Here is a 25040-nt window from a genome sequence, read left to right on the forward strand (position 1 = left end):
CGAGTTCTCTCGGCGACCAGGAAGCTCACACCATCCAGAGATGGGCAGGACCAAGGTTTCAGGCTCGAAGGCCGACGCCGGCAAGGGAGGTGCTGGTAAGGGGGCCATTCCCGGGCCGAACGTGATCAATCAGCGTCCCAAGATCTTGGTGCTTCAAGGTGAGGGCCTGCTGCCGGGAGGCCTCGACGAGGTCCGCTTCTTGGCCAAGGAGGAGTACCCACAACCTCTGCTAGGTGAGCGGGTCATCTTCATCGACTATGTGTTGCGGGGGCTTTCTTTCCCCCTTCACTCCTTTTTCTGTGCCATGCTGCTAGCCTATGGGCTGCAGCTGCACGATCTCCCCCCTAACTCTTATGTACACGTTGCGTGCTTCATCACGCTGTGTGAATGTTTCTTGTGAGTATTGAAGCGATCCCCTACGTCCTGCTTGTCGGATCTGTATCGATGAGTCGATTACAATGGGGTGCCGCAGAGTCTAGAGGCACCGAATCGTCGAGTGCGTCTAGGCGACTGGTATCTAAGTTGGGGTGTGTCCTCTTGGCTCCCCCTCCTGGTCTTTTATATATGCAGGAACTCAGGTCTCAGGTATAGTCCAAGTCGGTTACAATGAAGAGATATACTCTAATTGACCTTCCTTGTCTTGAGTCGCAAGGTTTGGCATGTAAACTCCTGGAGTCAAAGTACGCTTCCTTGTGGGCCCCCAGCTGGGCTGTACCGGGTATACTCGAGTCGAGTACGTGGTTAGTCATAACCACGTCAGTAGCCCCCAAGTGCCTGGTTGAGTCGAAGACTCGACTAGGGACTTTCCCGTAAAGAATGAGCTTATTCTGCTGTTGAGCCAGTTGCATAGTGTTGTAAACTTTGTCATTTTATTGATTTGTACTTCGAATGAGAAGTATTTTGACTCAGAGAATGTATGAGCTGATGCTTTAGTGTTTAACTGTTAAATGACAGTTTCACAATATGATCTGATAGTGTATAAAAGGGATGAGTAGGAGTCATAGGGATATATGCTTAATGCGCCCAGATACTCGAGAAGTCGAGTCTAGTTAATCGCTCTGGGGCGAAAACAAAGCTTTCATCAGCATTCGAGTCCCCGGGCTCGAACCTGGCGACTGGTGAATTTAGACTTAGCCTGCTGGGGTCTTATAGAGTCAAATTCCAGTTTTTAATTACTCGACTCGTTCGTCAAGATTGCTTGAACTGGAAACACGTAGCTGGTACGTTTCCAGGCCCCATAGGAAGCCTACGGGTATTATCTTCATGTAATGAACATGGTTGCAGGGAGCGACCCTTAAGTGAGAGTTGTTACTGGAGGGATGCAATCGATGCATATCCAGGCCTAAATTTTTAGGACTTACCTCCATACAATGAGTATGGATTTGACTGGAAATAACGTAGCTGGTACGACTCCAGGCCCGTAAGAGAACTTTTCGGGTCTTATCTTCATGCAACGAGCATGGATTTACTGAAATACGTAGCTGGTCCGATTTCAGGCTCGATGGAATGATCCATGAGGCTTATCTTCATGCAATGAGCATGGGGTTTACTAGAGCAGCGCAGCTGGTGCGGCTCCAGGCTCTTTGGACGAAATCAAAGAGGCTTACTGTTATGCAAATGAGCATAAACAACTGAGGTGTCGCAGCTGGTGCGACTCAGTTGAGTCGACTATACGAAATCGACTGTCTTGTGCCAGGGTCATTACCCTGTTTTTACTGTTGTGAATAAAGAATAAATAATAGATGACTGTATGAAGTCTTTAATATAAAGTGACAACTGATTAATTCGCCACTCGAATGAGAGTCTTTAGTATTCATAATCGAGACTCAAGACGAGTCTCAACATTCTTATGATAAAACTCCACCTCCCTATATGAGAGATAGATTTTGAGTCATGATATTTGATTCAGACTCCGTTACTGATGACGTACCTGTTGAAGGTGAAGAGCCGTTGGGTCAACAGATGTGACCGGGTGCACAGTCTAGCCTAACAGCTAGGCGTACTGTTGGCGTGCGTCAATGGGAAAACGGTCACACTTCGCGCAGTAAATAAGGCATAATGATTTCATCGATTCTTGCGCCCGAAACATGGGTGGCCGTTTCTATTTTCACTGCTTCATTTCCCGATTGATGTGGGACACGTGGCCAAGATAAGGATCTTGCGGACCGAATTCTTCGACCAGATTCAGCCTATAAAAGGAGGAAGGTGAAAAGGGAATGCCTTTTACCCTTCTTCTTCCTTGCGAAATCAGTTCAGGCGCTAGAGCTCCCTGCTTCCATAGCCCAAAATCTCTTGCGAGTTCCTTCAGCGACCAAGAATCCCACACCATCCGAAGATGGGCAAGACCAAGACTGCGGGTTCTAAGACCGATGCCGGCAAGGGAGTCATTCCCTGGCCCGTGGTGGCCGACAACCGCATCAAGATCCTGGAACTCCAGGACGAGGGATTGCTGCCGGGGGCCCCTGACGGGGTTCGCTTCCCGACAAAGGAGGAGTACTCGCGACCGTTGCTATGTGAGCGGGTTGTCTTCCTTGATTATGTGCTGCGAGGGCTCTCTTTTCCCTTCATGCCTTTTTCCGTGCTATGCTGCTAGCCTGTGGGCTGCAGCTTCACGATCTGCCCCAAATTCTTATTTGCACGTTGCTTCACGTTGTGCGAATGCTTCTTGGGGGTGAGCCCTCATTGGGGGCTCTGGAAGCGGATCTTTATAATCAAAGGACAGAAGGCGGACGCTGTTGGGAGCGTCAACTTCCAGGTACGGCCCGACGCCAAATACTTCTCCCTCCAGCAGCACGAATCTGTGCAAGGCTGGAGTCGAAGTGGTTCTACGTCCGATCTGATGCCTCGGGTGCCTGCAGAGGAGTCTGAGGCGACTTCCCTGATGGCTAAGATGCACTCCCTTCCCTTATGGGACAGGGGTTGATAGGTGTTCGCCTCATAGCTCTGTTACTCAGTACGAGGATCCAGCCGCTGCTGGCTCACGTTCACCCATGTGGTGCTTCGAAGAACCATGTGATCCCACTTGGGTAAACACGGAGGAACTATCTTTGAAGGAACTGGAGTCGCAGGGGCGAAGGTTAACGACCCTGGTCGAGGCGACTTCATGACTGTCGGTTATCGGTTTGGCTTGCGGTGCTTATGCCTTCTGCGACGCGGTGCGGCTATTTGACCGCAGGGTGGCCGCGAGAAAAAGGTAAGCCCTATGCCAACAACGCTTAATTTCTCTCTGGATTGAATTGATTTGTTTTTGAACCGCCCCTACAACGAGCTCTGCTAATCCATGTGCACTCTATAGCGGCCAACTCTTCGGATGCGTAGTTTTGTTGTTTTACTCTGAACGTCAATGGCAACATCAGTATACCACACAGCGGCATGTCTGCTCTACGCTTTCGCTAGATTTGCTTCTGTCCTCGTTTTTTTTTTCTTCCGTTGTACACTTCCCCCTTTTCATAAAGAATGGCGCCTTTGTCGTGTTTGCCTCCGCACGTTGGTTGCAGGATTGGACCTGGTCGATTTGGAATTGAAGCTCCGCTCCTAGTGTCATCGTCTCGTGGCGAGGGGAATTCGAAGCAGGTCAGTTTCTGGTGCCCGGTCAGATCGGTCCATTGGTTCCGTCACCTGCGTTCGGTGATTTCAGATTTTGATGGCTCGCCCGTGTGGTCTCCTGGATCTGTGTTCCTGATAGAGCGCTCTCTTCCTATGAGTTTTCGTCATCCGTTAATATGAGGTGGATTCGAAGCCCTGGTGGATTCTTATTAGCAGCTGATCTCGCTTTTGTATGTGGTTTTTAGGCTAACCACAGGCGTGTGTTTTGCTCCTTTAGATGCAGGATGGAGTCAATCTCAATCTCCCTCGATTTACATTCTTATTTGTATGCACAGTACAATTTTGTCTCTGGTGATTCTGATTTGTATTTGGATAATCAATCTCAACCTCCATTAGATTTACTTTCTTTCGTATGCACAGTACAATTTCATCTCTAGATATTCTGATTTGGATTTACTGGTGGTTCTACAGAAATTTGAATTATACAGCTTCGGGGGAGATCCTATGTCGCTTCAGCAAGGGCATTCCCTTCTGTGTTTGGAACTCTGGATAAAGAGCCTCTCAATTTAATTTCTTTGTCTCCACATATCAATTGTAGTCTACAACAATATTTCTGATTTAGAGTTTTGTTGGTGGTTCTCCAGAAATTGGAATTCTAGAGCTCAACGGAAGGTCGTATTGATGGGGCTTGCACTTCCTTCCTAGTTTCGATAATTGAGTCCCTCGATTTTATTTCTTCGTCTGACATTCACTTAGTCTCCAACAGACAACAGTTCTGATTTGGATTAGTTCGTGGTTCTCCGGAAGTTGGAACTATACAGCTTCGTGGTTCTAGTTCGCTTCATCATGGTCCCGGCGGTTCCTTTTCGCGACTCAACCATTCCCATTTCTTCTATTATTGAACTTCCAAATATTACCTTAGTCGGTAATTCTCAGCTTCTTGCAGACACTGGCTTGAAGAGACATAATTGCAGTTCGGAACTGCTGTTATTATTATCAGACCTTCCCAGCCATGACAAACTTTATTTTCCCATCACTTTTATGCATTCTTTAGCTGTTTAAGCAGCACAACTTCCCCCACTTTTTTTTTTTTACAGAAAGGTCTTCCTCATTGCAGGTCATATTTGTTGAGTTCAAGTTGAACCTAATGCTGATTTGCTGAGTCAAAATTTTCAGATCTCCTAAATCTACTATCTTATTTCATCATAAATTACATAACCAATAATATAGTGAATATTTTAAATTTAGATTGATCTGCAAAGGTGGATCCTTCTAAGGATGATCTGGAGCTACTAATGAATGATACTATCCTACAACAGATAAACCTGGCTCTATTCTTATCTCTTACATTCCAATTTCGAGTATTTTGTTCTGTTTTTACTTTGTTTAGCTGCTTTACATAGCTTTGATTTCGGTTTTTGCCTAATACCCTTACCGTGGTTGCAGATTTTGCCCAGGCCATGCTTGAGTTACTCGAAATCTGTTGGATGGTTTGCGCTTTCTCTCTGGTTCAGTTTATTGTTTGTATTCCTGACCCACTTTGTTGGTTGTAGGTTTTGGAGTTCCATGAACCTATAGCAGAATCTGTGCTCTTCTAGTGGAGACAGGTCAGTTTTTTTTTTTTGAGAGGAAACTGTAGGAGAGGCTCCGACAGTGAATAAATTAAAATACAAAATATTTACAAGGAGGTCAAAGACCCCAGGACACAAAGACACACTGCCCATACACACACACAAGCAGAAAGAACACATAGCTAACGGTTCCCATCCAACGAGGAGAGCCAGTCAAGAATAGCAATCCTATGAGCTTCTTTAGTCCTAAGGCTATTAGTGAGCAACTCCTGCTTAAAGTTAACAAGCCATCGATGAGCAGAAGGAGGATCCCTTTCAAAGATAAGATCATTGCGCTGCTTCCATATGTGCCAAGCAGCACAAATGAAGATAAGCATAAACCCAGGTTCTCTGGAGGAATTATTAGCAATCGCCATCCTATCTATGGTCATGCTCTGGCAGAGCTGGTATCTTCTCCACCCAAAAATACTATGCTTCATGTTTTCAAGGTCTGCAAACAGATATGGTCTTAGGATGGATTTGGCGGAGTAAATGTGTTCCCAAGCTCAAAGTATTTGCCTGGCTGCTGCTCAATGCAAAGCTCACAGGTCAGTCACAGTTGTTTGGTCCTTTGTGTTCGCCACGTCCACGTTTAGTTCCAGGAGACTAGATCTGGTCTGGAAATGTGCTCTTCTCATGTGGAGTCAGGTCAGTCACGGTTATTCGGTTCATGGTTCATTTGTGTTGTGCTGCCTCCATACGTCTGTTGCAGGAGATTAGATCTGGTCTGGAACTGCTTGTGGTATGTTGATCAAATGAGGTTGATCATGAGGTGGATTTTAGGCTCTGTGTTGGTTCTTATCGTAACAACTGATCTTGCTTGTGGTATTTTGTCTGTGCTCCTTCAAATGCAGGCAGTGATGGTTGTGGATGCTTGAGTCAAAGGGTTGAGGTTTGCTTACTGTTCATTCTTATTTTATTGGCTATGGTTCTGTATCTGGTAAGCTCATATATGTGAGCTGGTGTTGGATTATGCTGAATTGGATCGTTGATCATAGGGTCGGAGAACATGAACTTGCTTGGATAACCACCCCACCTCTTTGTCTGCACAGTTCAATATTGGTATATGATAAATCTGATATGTATTGTTGGTTCTCTAGAAAATTGGACTTAGATGACACTCCAGGATGTCTTATTTTCCTACCGCATGTTACCAGCAGTTCCTTTCGTGACTTCAACAATCTTTTCCAACTTATTTTTCAACTCGAATTCGCTGCCTTTGTCAGTAATTCCGTGCTATTGCAGATGGTGAAACTTGGATGAGATATAATCTGGAACCGTTGCTTTTATCTGATTGTTCTCTGCCAGTCTACCAGGCTTAATCCCTCACTATTTGATGCCTGATTTATCTGCTTAAGCAGCTTCCCTCCCCCAAATTACAAAATCATAGAACGGTTGCTCATTGCAGGTCCTAGCTGACGATCCAACACTCCAACCTGATGATGTAGCTGGGTTATATCTGTTTGCAGATATTCTGAACCTACCTTCTCCGTTCATTCAAAACTTAACCTATATAAGGTCATGCAGAGGCAATATATGAACTCACAGATTTTGATTTGCACATGTTCAAGATTAGAAGTGTGCTCTGGAGCCTCAGTCTAGACGTCTCAACCTACAACCCCCCCAAAAAACTCAGTATACTCTATCAAAGCTCTTATTTTAAGCCTTTATTAAATTTTTTGCTTTGCCTTTGTTTCTTATTGCTCGTAGCTTCGATGCAAGTTTTTTAGCCTCTGCCTTTCTGTGGTTGCTGTTAGCCACTAGAAATCTGTTATACTGTGGTTTGCAATCTATCCATCCATGGTTCAGTATCTTATATTACTCTGCATCTGTGTTCTTGCTAGTGTGGTTTGCAATTTATATATCCATGGTTTCATTTCTCATATCTACTCTGCATCTCCATGTTCTTGTTAGTTTCCTGGGCATGTTGTTTCCAGTATATGTTTTCAAAGGGGGATGGCTGCCTGTGTCCTGTATGATGATTCAGGTCAGTGTTCCTGGCAGTCTGTTCAGTTCCTCCATCGATGGCTAAATAATTCCCAATGTGAATTTGGCACCCTGGACTATTTCGTACTCTTGTTACCCCTCTAGATATAGGAGAGTACTTTTGGAGATTGGACAAAGAGGATTCGTTAGTTCATGTCTGGTCTTTCTTTTGGTAATAAAAAATTGATCTTGTCGCCCTCTAGAGATAGGACAGTACTCGTGGAGAGTAGACAAAGAGGTTTCGTTAGTCCATGTTTGTTCTTTCTGTCAGACAATATCTGTTGTTGTGGCAACCGTGATTTGAATTGTGTTGTTCAGATCCACATGGTTGAATTCTTGAAGATTTGAAGTTGTTGAAGCTTGACCGAACTTGTACATTATTGAATTGGAGTCTGCGATGCTTCTTGTTCCTTACTTGATCTGTTGACGTGAGCAGTTTGATTCTGTGCGACAATGATTTGGATCATGTGGTTGTTCTTCAGCGACTTCTATGCTGCGAATTCTTTTGGGCCTCAGTAATTGGAATGGGCTGACGGTTAGGAGTTACTTCTTCGCGATTGATAATCTTCTCAAACTTCTCATTGATAATTTACATTCCAAGCATTGTGTAATGCTTGCAAGTAATTCTCAGTTTCTGCAGATCTGGCATACATCGAGGAAATCAATACTGATGGATATGAATGCATGGCTTCGCTTAACCAGGCTTATTCATCTCCTTCCTATGTTTTGCATGTTTTTTTGTTGTTGACCGGCTTTCTCCAATATGGTAGACTTCGTTCATTGCAGGCCTAGTTGATAATTCTCCAAGAGGAACTAATCTAGTCATGCATGCTTCGTTTGTCAATTACTTGTATCTTAGCTGTTGCAAGTGCAGTAATTCTCAGAGGAAAGGCTTGATTAGAAAGTCGTAACATTCAGCATGGAGAAGTTTCTTATAACTGCCATAAAGTTTTTATTGGCGTCCAGCAACTGGATTTTTAAGTATGGATTGTGGACTAGAGCTTTCCATATGTGGATTTATTCAATGGATTTCTTCTCATGACAAGTGATCAGTTCAGACTCGCATCTTTAATATGTTCAGAAGCAGCTTACATTTGCATAATATCTCAGCACCATTAAGATGTGCATGCTCCGTGACCGTGACAGTCTTTCAGTATACCTGAGAAGTTCGCCAAAAACGATAGGAAAATCTTTGAGATAAGCTCTTGCTCACTTGAGATGTGCTGATCTCATCTGAAACAGAAGTCCTAAAGCAGAAAGATCAGTTCGTACCAAATTCATTAGCAGATTATCTTGAAATGTTGATTTGGCTATTGGTTACTAAATTATTTCTGGAAGCTGGTTTTCATTCTAATATTTGACTGCTACAATCTTCAAAATTTGTGCACTCGGCTATGTATTTATTGCAGAAAATCTTGTAGCCTGTGGATCACTTTGTAGGAAGTAAATATGACATGTGTAAATGGAGAAAAAGATCTCCACGGTTGATAATACTTGAATTTATTTGGGATCAGAGTCAGATTTGTCAGTCGATACATTGTTGTTCATGTTCATCACAGTACTCTTGTTTCCTGATTTAACTTTTCCTGGTCAGTTCTTCGCTTCGTAAAGATTGCTTTTTGTAGACCTGCTCCCACCCAGTAGCTTGCTGCTTTGCTTGCCCTCTTCACTTTATTGATTTCTAGTGTCAAAACATTAATTAGTAATTAATTTAAAGATGATTAACATTAGTGACATTGTAGCTGGATATATTTTTGAACTGCAAAGAGGTTAGGAGTTACACCTCAACAAGGCTGAGTTGAAAATCCTGGATTGGAAGCTTGAACAAATAGTTTGCATGCACATCCTTTTTGCACTTGCTTGAACATGGAATTGATTTTTCATGAGATTTTTATTCTCATTGGTGCTGCTTCAGGGGGGTCTGGATTACAGGATCTTCATACATATCTGCTTGGTTTACTTCTAGTGGTGGCTTGCATCTAAACTCAGAAATTGTCCTTTATATGTCTTTCTTATCATCTGCGTACATCCTGGATTTCCTAAGACATTTCTGTTCGCATATCTTAGGGCCTTCCAACGTTATGTTCTATCTCTTATGGCCTAGTGATGAAGATAAATCATGTTATGTTCGTGTTTTCAAGATTAAAGATTAGGATCAACCCTCACCCCCTGGATTGGAGTAGTTAATTTCAGTCACGTTCTAAAATCTATAGCCTTCTTTGTCTATGTTGGAAATCCAATTATTGCATGCACTAACAACTTGCTTGTGCTCCCATGGCTGTCTTTGTTACCTTGTTTGTGTGTGTGTGTGTTGTGCGCGCCCGCGCGAATATTACCTTTGCTTGATTGTGTGATTTGTACTTTTCTGAATGTTCAGTTGGTAATGTTTGCTAATTTGTGTTTTGTATTGTTGCAGTTTAACAATGCCTTTGCCGGTCCCAAGCCCAGATGAGAAAATGTGGAGGGAACTTCTTTCAGCATTTTCATGGTCTCCAAATATTTTCAATCGAGTAATAGTGGATGAAGTTCACGTAATGTGGTAGCATATGGTTCAAACTTTGGAATGCACCTTGCCATGATGGGAATCAAAATTTATTTATTCCCAAGGTAAGTGGTCGCAGTTAGAACTGAACTCCACTCCAGGAAGTGACTGATTCTTTTCTGAAGATGTAACATTAGTGCAAGGCATTACATAGCAGGCCTCATCTAAGGTTCAAGAACGGCTGCAAGCCATTCTATGGAAAAAAGCAAAAGGGACACTGATCTTTGGTCAAAGTTTGACATAAAATTCCTCGTGGGCCTTATAAACCAAAAGGGAGGGAGTACAACATTATATTTTTCCATGGAAAAAAGACCCAAATTATAAATGATGGGACCTTGAACCTGTGATGCTACTCAGGATAACGATGCCAAAACTAAATTAAATATTGTGTCTATTTAAATCTTGCTTCTTTAGTTAACGTTCTTCCGAAGTAAAACTATAGAATATTTTTCCCATGGAAAAAAGACCCAGATTACAAATGATGGTTGTTCAGGTGATGGGACCTTGAAGGCTTGAACCTGTGATGTTATTCAGGATAACGATGCCAAATCTAAATTAAATACTGTATCTATTTTAATGTTGCTTCTTTAGTTTACGTTCTTCCGAAGTAAAACTATAGGATATTTTTCCCATGGAAAAAAGACCCAGATTATAAATGATGTTGGTTCAGGTGATGGGATCTTGAAGGCTTGAACCTGTGATGCTACTCAGGATAACATGCCAAAACTAAATTAAATATCGTATCTATTTTAATATTGCTTCTTTAGTCATTATGGATCGGAGGGAGTAATATTTTGGATGTGCTTTGGCCACAAATACCAACTTGTTAAGAGGCAACTCATCGCCATTAATATTCCTATCTTAATCTTTTGTTTAACTATTTTAGAAGATACTACTGGGATATCATCCCTTATTTGGATGCCTAGGGCTGCGCCCCCTATAGGGATGCAGGCCCATGACATTACACCCCCCACCTTTTTTAGCAGCTCGTCCTCGAGCTGCGGTGGTGGCCACGACTGAAGTCCTAGGAGGCCCCAAGCTAATGTCCGGCCACGGCTGTCATGGTTGTGCAGCACCTTTGTCTTTGGAGGAGGATACATCCATACCCCTGCTGCTTTTGGACGAAGGGACTTCTCCCTTGCGCCTGGGGGCGGGAACCTCCATGCTGCTGCATTACGTCTCACTGCATTTTTCTGCACCCGCCCTGAGAGGCGCTTCTTCCCTGCTGCTGGACAACCAAGGCGCTTGTTGCTGATCCTTGCAAGCTTGAAGACTGTCACAGCAACACCACCTCCCGTACTTGACCTCATACCCTACCGGACTTGACGAGCTGCTAGTTGGCGAAGGCGTTCTACAAGGCCAACACGCGGCTGCCGCAGGTTGCACTACCGCCAAGGCTGACTTTATTCTTGCTTGCCTCATGACTATTACAGGGGGCCCTTTTATAGGGAAGACTCGACTTAACCTCCAAGAAACTAACAAACCATATCTTAATATTCCTATCTTAATCTCTTGTCTAACTAATTTAGAAGATACTACTGGGACATCATCCCTTATTTGGATACCTAGGGCTGCACCCCCTAAAGGGATGTATGCCCATGACGGGTACATATTTCTTGCAATTGAATCTTTGTAATCTGTTCACCATGTGAACTTCAAAACAAGAACAAAATTAGGCACCACCAACTCAACTTTTGTTTGAGAAATATGGCAGTGACTGATCTCTTTAAATAAATGATGTGTAGGCTTATGTTTCTCTATTTCTTTCAATACCTGTATTACCTGCCAACATAGAAGTTTTATTGGTTAATAAAAAATAGGTTTTTGTGGACTGTGCTTGGCACAAAGGATTTTTTTTGTTCTGTTCCTGTTTGGGTACCAGACTCATGAGTATGTAGGGCAATTATTGTAGATTTTTGGGTTCTATCTTCTGTCTTTCCATGAAAGAAAAACTGTCATCTTTCTGTGCCTTTCTCTACTCTAGATGCTAATGGGCATTGGATGCAACAAGAACAATGTCATATTAAGTTGCTTCAATTTTTATGTGCTTGTTGTCATGCTGATAAGCATTTCAATATATGATAATGCACTCATATGCCAATTTAAGTTCTGCACATATGCTTAATGAGCTGCTCTTTAGCCTTGCAGGCCCAGGTAAACTACATATGCATTCATTGTGTATAACCAAGTTTGCGGCCATTATCTATGGCTATGTCTACTGTTTCAGTCCATATATTTGGCGATGTGCCTTAGTGCCTTCTTCACCTCTTGTTGGTCTGCTTCAGGTACTTGCTTGTGTTTGTTCACAATGAGGCCTAATCAAAATTTAATTGCTTAATAACTTAATTGTCCATGTTCTCAGTACGTAATCAGGTCCATTCTTTCCATGTTAAATGAGATTACTGTTGTATTGCCTATATTTTATTACTAGATCATTGTCATAATGGAGTTTTTATGTTAATATATTATTTTAGCTACCAATATTTCTATGGAATCTATTAGTGCCCTAGCAGATATCAATGCATTTTAATTGCATCCAACACCACCCGGACGCTGATTACTATTGAGTATTATATTACATCATGTTAATAGTTTTTGAGATTTGATGCAGGACAAAATCCAAGATTGGAGAGCAACAACGCTCGTGTCGACATCCATTCTCTTCATTGCAGTTATGTTTTGGTTTATTGGTATGCTTTCTTAGTATAGTAATAATAATTTCAAAATATCTAGGCGGTATCTGATGTATTCAAATATACTAATTAAAAGATTTTTATAAAGCTTGCCACTCTAGGAGCACTATTGTTTCAATCTATGGAGACTCTTTCCTGAAGTACATGTCGCATGCATGCATGCTGAGAAACCAAACCAATCTTCCTCTGAGCTACTGCCTAACTATTATGTGCTTGGAGGGTGAGGTTAATTTGATTTGCACGAAAGTAACAAAGTAGGGTCTGGATCAATTTTTACCTGCTTCAGTTGCAGATCTTCTAGCCTTATTAGTTGTTACATGCGATAGAATATGTAAAGGAGTCCGGTGAAATGCTGCCATTGATTATAAGCAGGAAATCATGGAGTCTGGATATTTAAGGGTGGTGGAATAGTACTAAATAGACATCATTTTCAAGTTGATTGTGACCTCCTGGACAATGCAATGAAGGACCAGTGTTGCCATGATAATCTCCTGTTTTTCTGAACAAGTCCACACTGAATTCTGCCAGGTTCTCAACTGAGGTTAGGTTTTGTATGGTTCCTACAAAGTAAGCTGATACTAAGGATGGCGTGGTTCTATTTGAATCCTATTCAGTATTTAGTGCATTTGGATTTCTTTCAATGTAGTGTATCTTTCTTTTGATCTATTAATACATGACAGACCTTTCCTTGATCTAGGGACCCAAATAGAATATTCAGTACCTTTCTATGCAGAAGTATTCAGTTTTGAAATGGAAGTCAGTGTGTGCCCAGATGAAAGCACGTCGAATGTACAGGCACTGCGAGATAATTTTGCACTTGTAACATAGATTTTTTTTAGTCAGTGTTAGCACAGTGTTTTTTTCATCAGTAGATAGCACGGAAAAGCATTATGAATAACACAAAGCCAACTTGATAATGCATATTGCATTGGTAGGGTACTCTTAACTTAAGCCATGCTTAATAAGCAGTCAAGTGCCTTTCCATCTGTGTTTTTGAAATGTAATCTTGTCAAAGAACCAGTCTTTAGGTCCTGGATTCAGCATTAGCCACACCACTTGTGTCCAGACTAAACTGGCTTTTGATATATCAATTATTTCACTCTCAGTTTCATTATTATTCCCTTGTGAATCCATGTGTCCTTTTATCCATTTGCAGACTTTCACACAATATGGTAGATATGGAGACATAGTTGAGCGGGTTCTTGTTTTAGTGTTGAAATTATATTCATGGTCGGATCATAAAACACACTTCTTGGATTTGTTGAAATTTCTGATCTATTTTATATGTGTCAGTCTTTTGTTTCACATTTTATTTTAACAGGAAGCATGTATCTTGTTTCTAGGGCTTAAGTTGTGGGATGACGAAATATTTCTCTTCGATCAAAAGGAATTGATGGGTCTTACCCTGCTCTGCAGACACCAATTGGTGCCTCTTCATTAATATTGTGCTTTCTCTTCTACCGGAAAGGAGCAAAAAATTTCCTATTTTGTTTGAATATTCTGCTGCCAAAAACTATCAATACATGTCAGGAATATGTTTCCTGGTTTGCACACATGAAAGTTGTGTTGGATTGGGCTCACACTTGCCCTACCAAAATTTGGCAAGCCAAATAACTGGTTGTAGTTTTGGTTGGGCCAACTTTGGCCAAAATATTGAACTAAAGTTGGCTAAATGAAATTGGCTTGCCAAATAGTTGGCCACCATCCAAACAACTACCAAATTTTGGTCAATGACCAAAAATTTAGCATGACACCTCTTGGCACTGAACCAAACACACCCGAATTTCTACTAAATAAAGGTTGTATCTTATTTATTTTGTGTTCTTTCTAAATTTACTAGATTTGAAGTTTCGGTCTTGAAATATATGTGGCAGTTGTCGTTGGTAAGATTTTGGAGCGAGATAGCATTGGTCTTGGATATGTTACAACTCAAGGTATTATCTTATTTACCATTTTCTCACTTGATATCCTAACAGTCATGTTATCGAATTCATAAATCATAATGTGGTATCATTTTCTCATCTATAGGTGAGCATGTGGACATGGTGAAATTGTCACTGACCCAATAAAAGTGTTCAGAGTTACCTTGGTATATGCTGCAAGGGGGACTGTCTACTAACGTATGCTCATGATAATTTTCATTCAATTTTTTTTTCTCACTGCTCTCATGTCTCTTTTACATTTCATATATTGGATTGACCTCTGTCCACAACTCCTGCCGCTTATATGTTTCTTTTCTAGAATACACCGCTTAGATGTTTTGAAAACGCCTGAAGATTTAGCTTCCAGTCAACTATGATGCACTTTCAGCTAGGCCTGCAAGAGCAGCTTATGTCTACTATATCAGTATGCAGCAGCACACATAGCTTTTTTACTGGCTTTATCTATCAAAATATGTACATTACTATATCAGTTCATTTCTTAGTTTATTATAACCAGTTAATCTCCTGGTTTAGCGATGACTCACCATTTGCGCTCAGGTGGCGCGCGAAGGCACGCCCCAGCATCTAGTACACATTAGTTGGCAGCTACGAATTAGGTTATACAGATTAGACTTTATAGACAGCAGGCACATGTTTGGTATTCTAGAATATGCTTCTGTCTTTCTTGGTCCGTGGTAGTAGTAATCAGCTTTCAAAATGTTTCGCCTCGAGGTACTTGATTTACTTTTGCAAATATACAGATGCGCCACCAATGAACAATAGCACCTGTCATTAGTAGAATGTTTTCGCCTTCTACTGCTACGATTAGACAAGGAGATTGCAGTTACAAGTGTTGGTCTACTAATATCTATCTGATGACCAGAGGTTTAGATGATTTTATTTGGTTCTTAATCTGGGGAAGTGGGTTGGAATTATGGGTTAAACAGCTTATCCAGATTCTTTTAACGGTTCAATGTGCCCTCTGGTGCTTCTTGGCTATTCGATTTGTTGATGGTTGATTCTACTACCTGATGATCAGAGGGTCTAAGTTTTCTAGCTATTCATCAATTCAAATGAATGTTGGATCTTAGCTAGCAAAAGAAGAGCTGTATGGCCTACGTAATGAAGGATTTGAACAATGAGGGTACTTCTTTAAGGCAATCCATTTGATGAACTCATTTACAGTAGTCACCAATTGCTATTAAACTTTCAATCTTTCATTATTTTCGATACAACATGCTAGGTTAGTTATGTTCTTCCTATGCTCTAAGAAGTAATGAACATAACACTGTTTGAAGTATTCTGAATTCTTAGACATGTATATTCTCTAGATTAGTTATGTTCTTCCAATTTTTATTCCCTTTTTTCTTCCATAAATTTAAATCCAGTCTGGTGCACACTTGTGTAGGATTATTGGACATGCCTTTAATTTCCCCATTCCATTGTTTACATAACTAACGAAAATAATCTAGAAGTGGATGACTCATAACTCGATGTCATCCAAACTTATTTCTTTATAAAACTGCGCTGCATGTAGCTTTTCCGGTCTTAGTCATAGCACTGGCGGTAATTTCTACAATTTTTGTGATTTCTTTTAATGAAGTTTGTGTTCTTTACACTTTTCTCCATGTAGCTCTCTTTCTCAAATTTTGCAGCTCTTTTTCTCTACTGGCTCAACAGATTATTTTGTATGGTTAGGTATTTTGGTTCGGGCAAAAACTAGCTGTTTTTATCTGCTCTACAACATGTTGATATGTGATCTGGAATGACTACATACCATGTCCGAACTGCAATTCTACAACCTGGTGATTGCATTTACGTGGGTCCTATAATGGGCATATAACTGAAATCAACTTCATGTAATCTTCCTATGCTTCTATCGGATGCTTTCTTTCTTTGCAGATCCTGTGGTCATTCAGCTCTTTCTGACTAGCATAATATGGTGAGAAGATTGGCTTCTCCTTTCATTCTGCCCAGTCCTAGAGCATCTAATAATAACCTGGGGCCATGCCTTTGGTGTAACAGACTGGTTTTTGGAGCTTCGAAAAACTTTTCCATAGAAATGAGAACCGAAAACTTTCGCTGCATTTAACAAAGCTTAACTGAATTTTATAAAAAGGTTTGGTTTTAAATTGAATTAACACCAACTAGAATATAAATCTGATTTTCCTCCTGCCTGCGCTTACCGACGTCCTTCTCTTATCTTTCCCTCCGAGCCAAATCTTCAGTTGAATGTAAGAGCTTTATTCAGTCCTCTATTTCCTCTGTGGTAATATTTTAAGAACAAGTTATTGTACTCGCCGTAGAGTACATAAGAAAACCAGAAGAGGAGGAAGCATCAACCAAACCTCCTCCACCAGTGACTCCTTCAGAACTAGAGCCAGAAAAAGAAGTCACAGCCAGAGCAGTGCCAATAGATTTGCTGGTAATTTTCCATATTACCACAGCAGGCTAACATCAACTTCTTTACAAACATTTCCATCTTTACTTGGCACGGGATGGGTTAACCGATCTCTATCACATCTGACTTAATCCAATGAATGCTTTGGCCTTCGCAATTGTCGTTCAATCAGGTACATATATCTTGCAATTGAATCTTTTTAATCTGTACACCATGTGAACTTCAAAACAAGAACAAAATCAGGCAGCACCAACTCAACTTCTGTTTCAGAAATATGGCAGGGACTGATTTCTTTAAATAAATGATGTGTAGGCTTATGTTTCTGCGTTTCTTTCAATACTTGTATTACCTGTCAACATAGAACTTTTAGCGGTTAATAAACAAATACTCCCTCCGTTCCTAAATACTTATCGCTGTGTATTTAGGAACGGAGGGAGTAGGTTTTTGTGGACTGTGCTTGCCACAAAGTAGATGCTAATGGGCATTGGATGCAACAATAACAATGTTATACGAAGTTGCTTCAATTTTTATGTGCTTGTTGTCATGCTGATAAACATGTCAATATGTGATAATGCACTCATATGCCAATTTAAGTTCTGCACATATACTTAATGAGCTGTTCTTTAGCCTTGCAGGCCCCAGTAAACTACATATGCATTCATTGTGTGTAACCAAGTTTGCGGCCATTATCATTGGCTATGTCTACTGTTTCAGTCCATATATTTGGCGATGTGCCTTAGTGCCTTCTTCACCTCTTGTTCGTCTGCTTCAGGTACTTGTTGTGTTTGTTCACAATAAGTCCTAATCAAAATTTAATTGCTTATTAACTTAATTGTCCATGTTTTTCAGTACGTAATCAGGTCCATTCTTTCCATGTTAAATGATATTACTGCTGTATTGCCAATATTTTATTACTGGATCATTGTCATAATGGAATTTTTATGTTAATATATTATTTAGATTCCAATATTTCTATGGACTCTATTAGTGCCCTGGCAGATATCAATGCATTTTAATTGCATCCAACACCACTCGGATGCTGATTACTATTGAGTATTATATTACATTGTGTTAATACTGTTTGAGATTTGATGCAGGACAAAATCCATGATTGGAGAGCAACAACGCAGTTTTGTTTTGGTTTATTGGTATGCTCTCTCAGTATAGTAATCAGAATTTCAAAATTTCTAGGCGGTATCTTATGTATTCAAATATACTAATTAAAAGATTTTATAAAGCTTGCCAGTCTAGGAGCACTGTATTGTTTCAATCTATCGAGACTCTTTCCTGATAATATTTTCATGTCACATGCATGCTGAGAAACCAAACCATTCTTCCTCTGAGCCACTGGCCAACCACCATGTCTTAATAATAGATTAAATGTCTATTATGTGCTTGGAGGGTGAGGTTAATTTGATTTGCACGAACTAATAAAGTAGGGTCTGGATCAATTTATACCTGCTTCAGTTGCAGATCTTCTAGCCTTATTAGTTGTTGCATGCGATTGAATAGGTACAGGAGTCCAGTGAAATGCTGCCATTGATTATTAGCAGGGAATGATGTAGTATGGATATTTAAGGGTGGTGGAATAGTACTAAACGGGCATCATTTTCAAGTTGCATGTGACCTCCTGGAGTCCTGGACAATGCAACAAAGGAGCAGCGTTGCCATGATAATCTCCCGTTTTTCTTTTATTCTGAACAAGTCCACACTGAATTTTGCCAGGTTCTCAACTTAGGTTTGATTTTGTATGGTTCCTACAGAGTAAGCTGATACTAAGGACGGCATGGTTCTATTTGAATCCTATTCAGTATTAAGTGCATTTGGATTTCTTTCACTGTACTGTATCTTTCTTTTGATCTATTATTACATGATAGAACTTAACTTGATCCATTAATGTGCCTCGAACTTTAATTTGAAGGACCCAAATAAAATATTCAGTACCTTTCTATGCAGAAGTATTCAGTTTCAAAATGGAAGTCAGAGGGTGCCCAAATGAAAGCACGTCGAACGTACATGCACTGTGAGATAATTTTGCACTTGTAACATACTCCTTCCGATCCAAATTAATTGTCTAAATTTGCCTAAATATGGATGTATGTATGACTAAAAAGCGTCTAGATACATGTAATATTTCGATAACTAATATGGATCGGAGGGAGTAGGTTTTATTAGTCAGTGTTAGCGCCGTGGTTTTTTCATAAGTAAATAGCACGGAAAAGTATTATGAATAACACATAGCCAACTTGATAATGCATATCCCAATCTTATTAGTCAGTGTTAGCGCCGTGGTTTTTTCGTAAGCAAATCCCAATCTTAAACTATCAAGTCCTATTGATATGTTCCAGAATATCCGAAAGTTACCCTTATTGTCTCCTAGTCACGAAGATTTGTTAGATAACCCCAATGTATCCATTCTGTATGCAGGCTTAACATTCTCACGGTCTAAGGATTTATATTAGTGTTTACGAATTATAACGACACCGACAACAAAGTTACGATGTGCAAAAGTACAGTTCCAATCGAGACGTAAGAAACTATAACCAAAATTTAAGAAACATCTCGCAAGTTCGTTATAAGTTTGGCCCGTCCAACATCATTGTTCCACTAACAATGTGTTCTCATAGTTACCAATATCCATATGCTCATGATCAGGAAATAGAGCCATCGGTAATTTCTGAGTTAGTCAATATAAACTTGGTAATAAATAATAAAATATTATTACTTTTAGGGCATATTTTGAAAAATGGATCCGCCAAAGATTGGGCCACTCCGCTGATGGAGATGCCACCGATGTCAATGCTGAGTGGGTTTGGGGCCCACCTGCTTGTGTAGAGGCCGGGACGGTGTGCTGTTGCTCTAACGTGAATAACCGCAGGTGGCGTCAGGCCTCTAGGCTCTAGCGATGAGGATGTTGGCCTCGCTGGCAATTTCAGCGTTATAGGTGTGTGATGTTCATGTCGAGGCCATCATTGACTAGGGGGATGCCGGTGCTATATATTCCGGGGTTACTGCTTGAAGACCGAGAATCGGTTCGAATCCCGGCGGGTTGGCATGCGTGGTCGACGAGGTCGGCGATGGTAGACGCGGAGGTGTCAAACATTTCTTGAAGCCGTTCACGGTACAATGCAACGGTGGTGGAGGTGGTTCCACAAGTTCATTGAAGATAGAGGCCGACGGTGGAGGGGGGCATCGCTTGGAGGTCAAAGTTGTCAGCCAACCGACTAACGCTCGAACCGAAAAGGTGCCGGTCAAGCGTCGGGGCAAATGTCGGCGCGCACTCGGCGTGGTGTGTTGGTTCAATGATGACCAGGGCATGGCGTAGGGGCTGGTCACGAAGGTGATGCCATACACGACGATGCGGGATCTAGTGGCGGCGGGTGTTTTACACCAGCCAGTTCAGAGGTGAAGTCCAGCGGAAGGCATGTATACGAAGGGAAGGCGTGTGTAGGAACACCTATTCATACAAGGATTAGGGACGTCTCTTTTACAGAAAATGCACGGTTTGCGTGAAGAGGCGTCCTTACTGGTCATGTACTTAGGAAGCTTACATAATTAGCCGTTATTTCTTTGCTTGCATCGTACATAATCAACCGCTAGTTACGTCAATGGACGCTAATTCTATGCAAACGATGGCTCGATTTATTAAGACAGACAGTGTATATGTGGGCGATTCCATCCGATGGATGGGAGGTTATCCACATCGGTGGATAAGATATGCCATGTGGCGCAACCCCAGTGGGGGAAATCACCCCCACTTGGCTGGCGATAATCCTCTGGTCTCAGCTCGCCATCCTGACCCAGGCTTATTTCGCGTTACACCTCACCTTCGCCATCTACTTACGTACTTTTGGTTGCCGGAGCCACACGAGCACCAGGAGATCACCGACAACACCAGAGCTCGCCGTTACGATGGCAAGCACCAACATGGCGTCAGCCACCTCGAGATTCATGCTGGCCGCTGGGGCCGTGCCCAGCGGCGGCGTCGGCAGCAGCAACCGCGTCAGCTTCGTGCCGTCGTCCAACAGGCTCGGCAGGAAGCTCGTGGCCCGCGCCGAGGAGGAGCCGGCCGCGCCCGCACCCACACCGGCGGCGGCGCCCGAGACGGCGGAAGGCGCCGTGGCCACCAAGGAGCCCGCCAAGGCCAAGCCGCCGCCGATTGGACCCAAGAGGGGAGCCAAGGTACGAACGCTAGCTAGCTTGTTCCTAACTTCCTATGTATGCATGTCAATTGATCGTGTTGTTAACTTGGACTAATTAAGCATGTTTCGCATGGCTCGTGTCTTTGGTATCGATCAGGTGAAGATCCTGAGGAGGGAGTCCTACTGGTACAACGGGACTGGATCCGTTGTCACAGTCGATCAGGTATTTCAACTGTTGGCTGGCTGGCCATGCTTGTTAATTTGACTAGAACGGTTCGGTGATGCAACGGATTTGTTCAACAATTAATGACGATACGACTGCATATGCAGGATCCCAACACCCGTTACCCGGTGGTGGTGCGGTTCGCCAAGGTAAACTACGCCGGCGTGTCGACCAACAACTACGCCCTGGACGAGATCAAGGAAGTTTAACATCAGAGACGACTACTGCAACCTGCAGCCTGTGCTGTTTGGCAGCTCGATCCATGTGAAATGTTAGCCCACAAGTCTTGTCTGTAATAGTGTAACTTCTACGATTATATGTATTTGCTCGCTTCCTTATGGACGTAATAATCTCATGTCATGTTGCTTACAAGACTTGTATTCTTTTTTTTCCTTCACTTTTGTTTGTACATGCACGTAAGTGACTTAGTTGGTGCTCAAAAGGATCTTTTGTTCATGATATATACTCCCTTCGTGTCATATTAAGTGACAAAATATTACATGTTCTAGAAACTCTTGGGTATAGATACATTCATATTAGGCCAACTTTGAGTCACTTAATATGAGACGGAGGAAGTAGCAGGTGGCTACACAACTCACCCAAACTTAAGTAATTCAGGGTTAAACCACCCAGCAGAGTCGACTGGCCCAAAACGCATATTTGGTCATATATGGTGCGCCTAGATTCAATGAACATGCACATAAAAGTAAAAGAATCACGGCTGCACAATGGTGAACTTCTTTCTTTTTTCGGGTAAATGGTGAACTTCACTATATCCGCACTGGTTACAGAACGCAGGGTTTAACAATGAGCTTTCAGTTCATCTGTGTGGCTCATACAGAGGTATATATAGGTGGAGGTAGTCTGACTCGAATCGAACAGGAAGCCCAACACTTATAGTACATACCTCTCATCACAAGAATTCAATATACATTAACAATTTCCACCTTGCGGCGCATTTTTCATCAAATATTCAGCAATCTTAAAGTCTTACACGGAGGTGGGTGTGTGTGTGTACACGGCTATCGAACATGCATATAATCCAGTCTACCACCGATGGCTAAACACCCTGAGACTGGTAAAACTAGCTAGGAAAACCTATATAAGGTATCGTTAGCATTGCACATTCCATTCGGGCTCGATGATGACTTTGATGATTGCCTGTTGGAACACCTCGCTTGATCACGGTCACGTGAAGATAATCAATCCCCCCCACCCACATTCCAGTGTGGGGGACTGGCGTGGTCATGAATAACCACGTACTCGACTCGAGTATACCTGCTGCGGCCCAGTTGGGAGTTCACAAGAAAGCCTATTACGATTCCTGGAGTCTAAATGTCAAATCTTGCAACTCAAGATAAAAAAGATTAATTAGAGTATATCTCCTCGTTGTAACCGATTTGGATTTTACCTTAGACCTGAGTTCCTGCATATATAAAGGACCAGGAGGGGGAGCCAAGGACACCGTACCTAGCTAGAAGTCGCCTAGACACACTTGAATTTGTGCATTTAGCCTCAGCGGCATCCCGTTGTAATCGATTCATCAATACAGATCAAACAAGCAGGATGCAGGGGTATTACCTCATCGAGGGCCCTGAACCTGGGTAAATCGTGTTTCCTGTGTCCTTGTTAGCCGACGAGTTCGCCAACACACACGCATGTTGCTCTCCCTAAACACAAAGCCCCTCAACATGGGCATTGCCGAAGTCACAACTTCGTCATTGGCGCCGTCTGTGGGAAAGACGTGTGTTGGAGACACGACCTTGGCGGTTCCAGATTCCTATAACCCGTCGTCGACTCAGGCGGAGTCAATGACCTTCGGGTCCTTCCACTTTACCGCTCACCCCCCAGCCAGCCGCGCGGTTTTCGACGCGCTTGACGCTGGCGTTGACCTTGTGTTCGGGGAGTTCCATTTCCGAGCCGACCGATCCGGTATCCTTCGACTGTCGGGTCCGACTGCTCTAACTCTGGAGAAGTTGCCTCTCTCACCCTCAAGAAAAGTCTCGCCGACAGATTCGGTGGGACCACTTGACGAAGCAGAGCAAGTCTCCCTCGGGACTCCCTCTGAAGTCGAAGCAGACCCACCTTATTGTGCAGAAAGCCCCGTCCCAAGTGACGCCGGCTAATGCCCGGAACAAGAAAGTTGCCATAGCAACAACGATCTTGCGCCTCAATGTGCCCAATTCTTCATGACAAACCTAGTCGCTCCAACTCCTCCGGCCGCGGATACCATCGCAAACTTGCAAGGTGGACATTTAGCAGCGGAGAAGGCACGGGTCCAAGGAGCCCTTGACACGGGAGTCCTCATGAAAGACCCCACTCCCGCGGAATTAAAGCTGTATGCAAATTCCTTAGCCGGGAACCGGTTCAACTTGATCAAAGAAAAAGAAGAGTTTGTCAAGCAGCAGAAGCACGAAGCCGACAAACTTAAAAAGATAGAAGAGGAACTTCAAGTGTCTGGGAAGGCTCGGCCAGAATCATCCGACACTTCGGACAAAAGCGCCTTCCCTCTCCGAAACGCTCATCGTGGGTCTCGTTTCTATAAACTGCCCAAGGGAGACAGAACCTACGCGGTTCGTGATCTCTCCTCAAGCTTCATGTCGGCAGATGATCGCAATGATGCAACAGTTGGGATTACTGAAGAGGCACTCCGTGTGGAGAGTACTTATCTGTCAATCCCACTACCCGACAATGACCCGCACTAGCGCGTCTGCAAGCAAATCCTAAAAGGATTGACTAAAGCAGGGGCTTCTTGCATCAATCAAAACCCGGCCGCTCCACCTCATACGGATGACGAGCCTCAGCGTGAACGTCGACTGCCCGTCTCGGGACAAAACGAACACGAGCCAAACCCTCGCAGAAGGAGTGAATCTCCTCGTCGAGTCATTAGCCCCCTAGCTGGCTGCAGGGAGGACAATCCTGAATCAGATCACGAAACGTGTGGAGTACCATGTTTCAGTCGTCGGATTTGCCGAACCAGGATGCCAAGAAACTTCAAGCCGCTAGCTGACCTGGCAAAATACGATGGCACGCAGGAGCCCAGGACCTGGCTGGAGGACTACCTGACCGGGATTCGATGCTATGGTAGAACTCGAACCACCGCTATGCAGTGCCTTCAACTCAAGCTCAGGGGTCCGGCTCGTACCTGGTTGAACAGCCTACGCAAGGGCGAGGTTACTTCATGGGACGAGTTGGTATAGGCTTTTACATGCAATTTCAAAGCCACGTATAAGCGACCGTATCTCTCGAACAACTTCGATCGTGCATTCAACGCAAAGGAGAGTCTATCCGCTCCTATATCCAGCGATGGACCAACACAAAACATGCCTCCGAAGAAATCTCAGATGAAAGCGCCATAGACGCATTCAAACGAGGTCTTCGTCAAGTTGAGCTCAAGGAAGAATTGGGTCGCGTTCGACCTTCTACCATCAGCTATCTGATGGAAATCGCGAACCGATGGGCTGATGGAGAAGACTCACTCCGCAATGAACGTGGTCAATCCCCAGTCAGTAGCACATACCGCACCTTCGAAAGACGGAGGAAGCGCAAGGGTTGCACGTTTGAGGAACCAACCTCACCCGATTTTGTCGCAGCCACTTCTCAAGTAGAAGGTGGCCGCAACGATGAAATTCGCGGGCCTAAACCTCAGTGGCGACGCAAGGGAGGCCAGATTACACTCTCTCAGCAACTGGCGTCTCCTTGCCCGTTCCATGTCTACAAAGACGAACAAAGCAACATTAAGCCTAGCCATCCTCTTAGGGAGTGCAGGCGATTTAAGGAGTTACAGCTCGAGTTTTCTAGAGCACAGGAAACAGCCGTACACATGGGTTATCCCCATCACCCTAGCAATGGAGTCACCATGTTACCACCGGCTCAGCTTCCGGCGACTCTCGCCATCGGAGCTTCATCGGCTCATCTACTCCAAACCAACCTGGCCGTGGTAGTAAACCACTCTTCGGAACCAACACCTGCTGC

The 25040-nt window shown here is 43.0% G+C and overlaps 1 protein-coding gene and 1 long non-coding RNA gene across 2 annotated transcripts; both read left to right on the forward strand.

Moving 5' to 3' along the window:
* The first annotated feature begins 2934 nt into the window (after nt 1-2934).
* LOC104584913 lies at nt 2935-18591 on the forward strand. Its single transcript, XR_732790.3, has 4 exons — nt 2935-14311; nt 14406-17472; nt 17798-17848; nt 18213-18591. It is a non-coding gene; the product is annotated as an uncharacterized LOC104584913 (long non-coding RNA).
* A 1904-nt stretch (nt 18592-20495) lies between these two features.
* Nucleotides 20496-21526, forward strand: LOC100824270 (photosystem I reaction center subunit IV, chloroplastic). The gene is made up of 3 exons (XM_003563147.4): nt 20496-20882; nt 21000-21065; nt 21173-21526. The coding sequence occupies exons 1-3, from the start codon at nt 20613-20615 to the stop codon at nt 21272-21274; spliced, it is 438 nt and encodes a 145-aa protein (XP_003563195.1). The 5' UTR covers nt 20496-20612; the 3' UTR covers nt 21275-21526.
* Nucleotides 21527-25040: the final 3514 nt, after the last annotated feature.

The sequence above is a fragment of the Brachypodium distachyon genome, chromosome 1, assembly GCF_000005505.3.
Source record: "Brachypodium distachyon strain Bd21 chromosome 1, Brachypodium_distachyon_v3.0, whole genome shotgun sequence".
NCBI lineage: Eukaryota > Viridiplantae > Streptophyta > Magnoliopsida > Poales > Poaceae > Brachypodium > Brachypodium distachyon.

Coding starts and splice junctions, on each gene's coding strand:
- LOC100824270 (XM_003563147.4), top strand. CDS start 20,613: ATGGCAAGCACCAACATGGCGTCAGCCACCTCGAGATTCATGCTGGCC. Junction 20,883..20,999: donor GACCCAAGAGGGGAGCCAAG/GTACGAACGCTA, acceptor GGTATCGATCAG/GTGAAGATCCTGAGGAGGGA. Junction 21,066..21,172: donor CCGTTGTCACAGTCGATCAG/GTATTTCAACTG, acceptor CTGCATATGCAG/GATCCCAACACCCGTTACCC.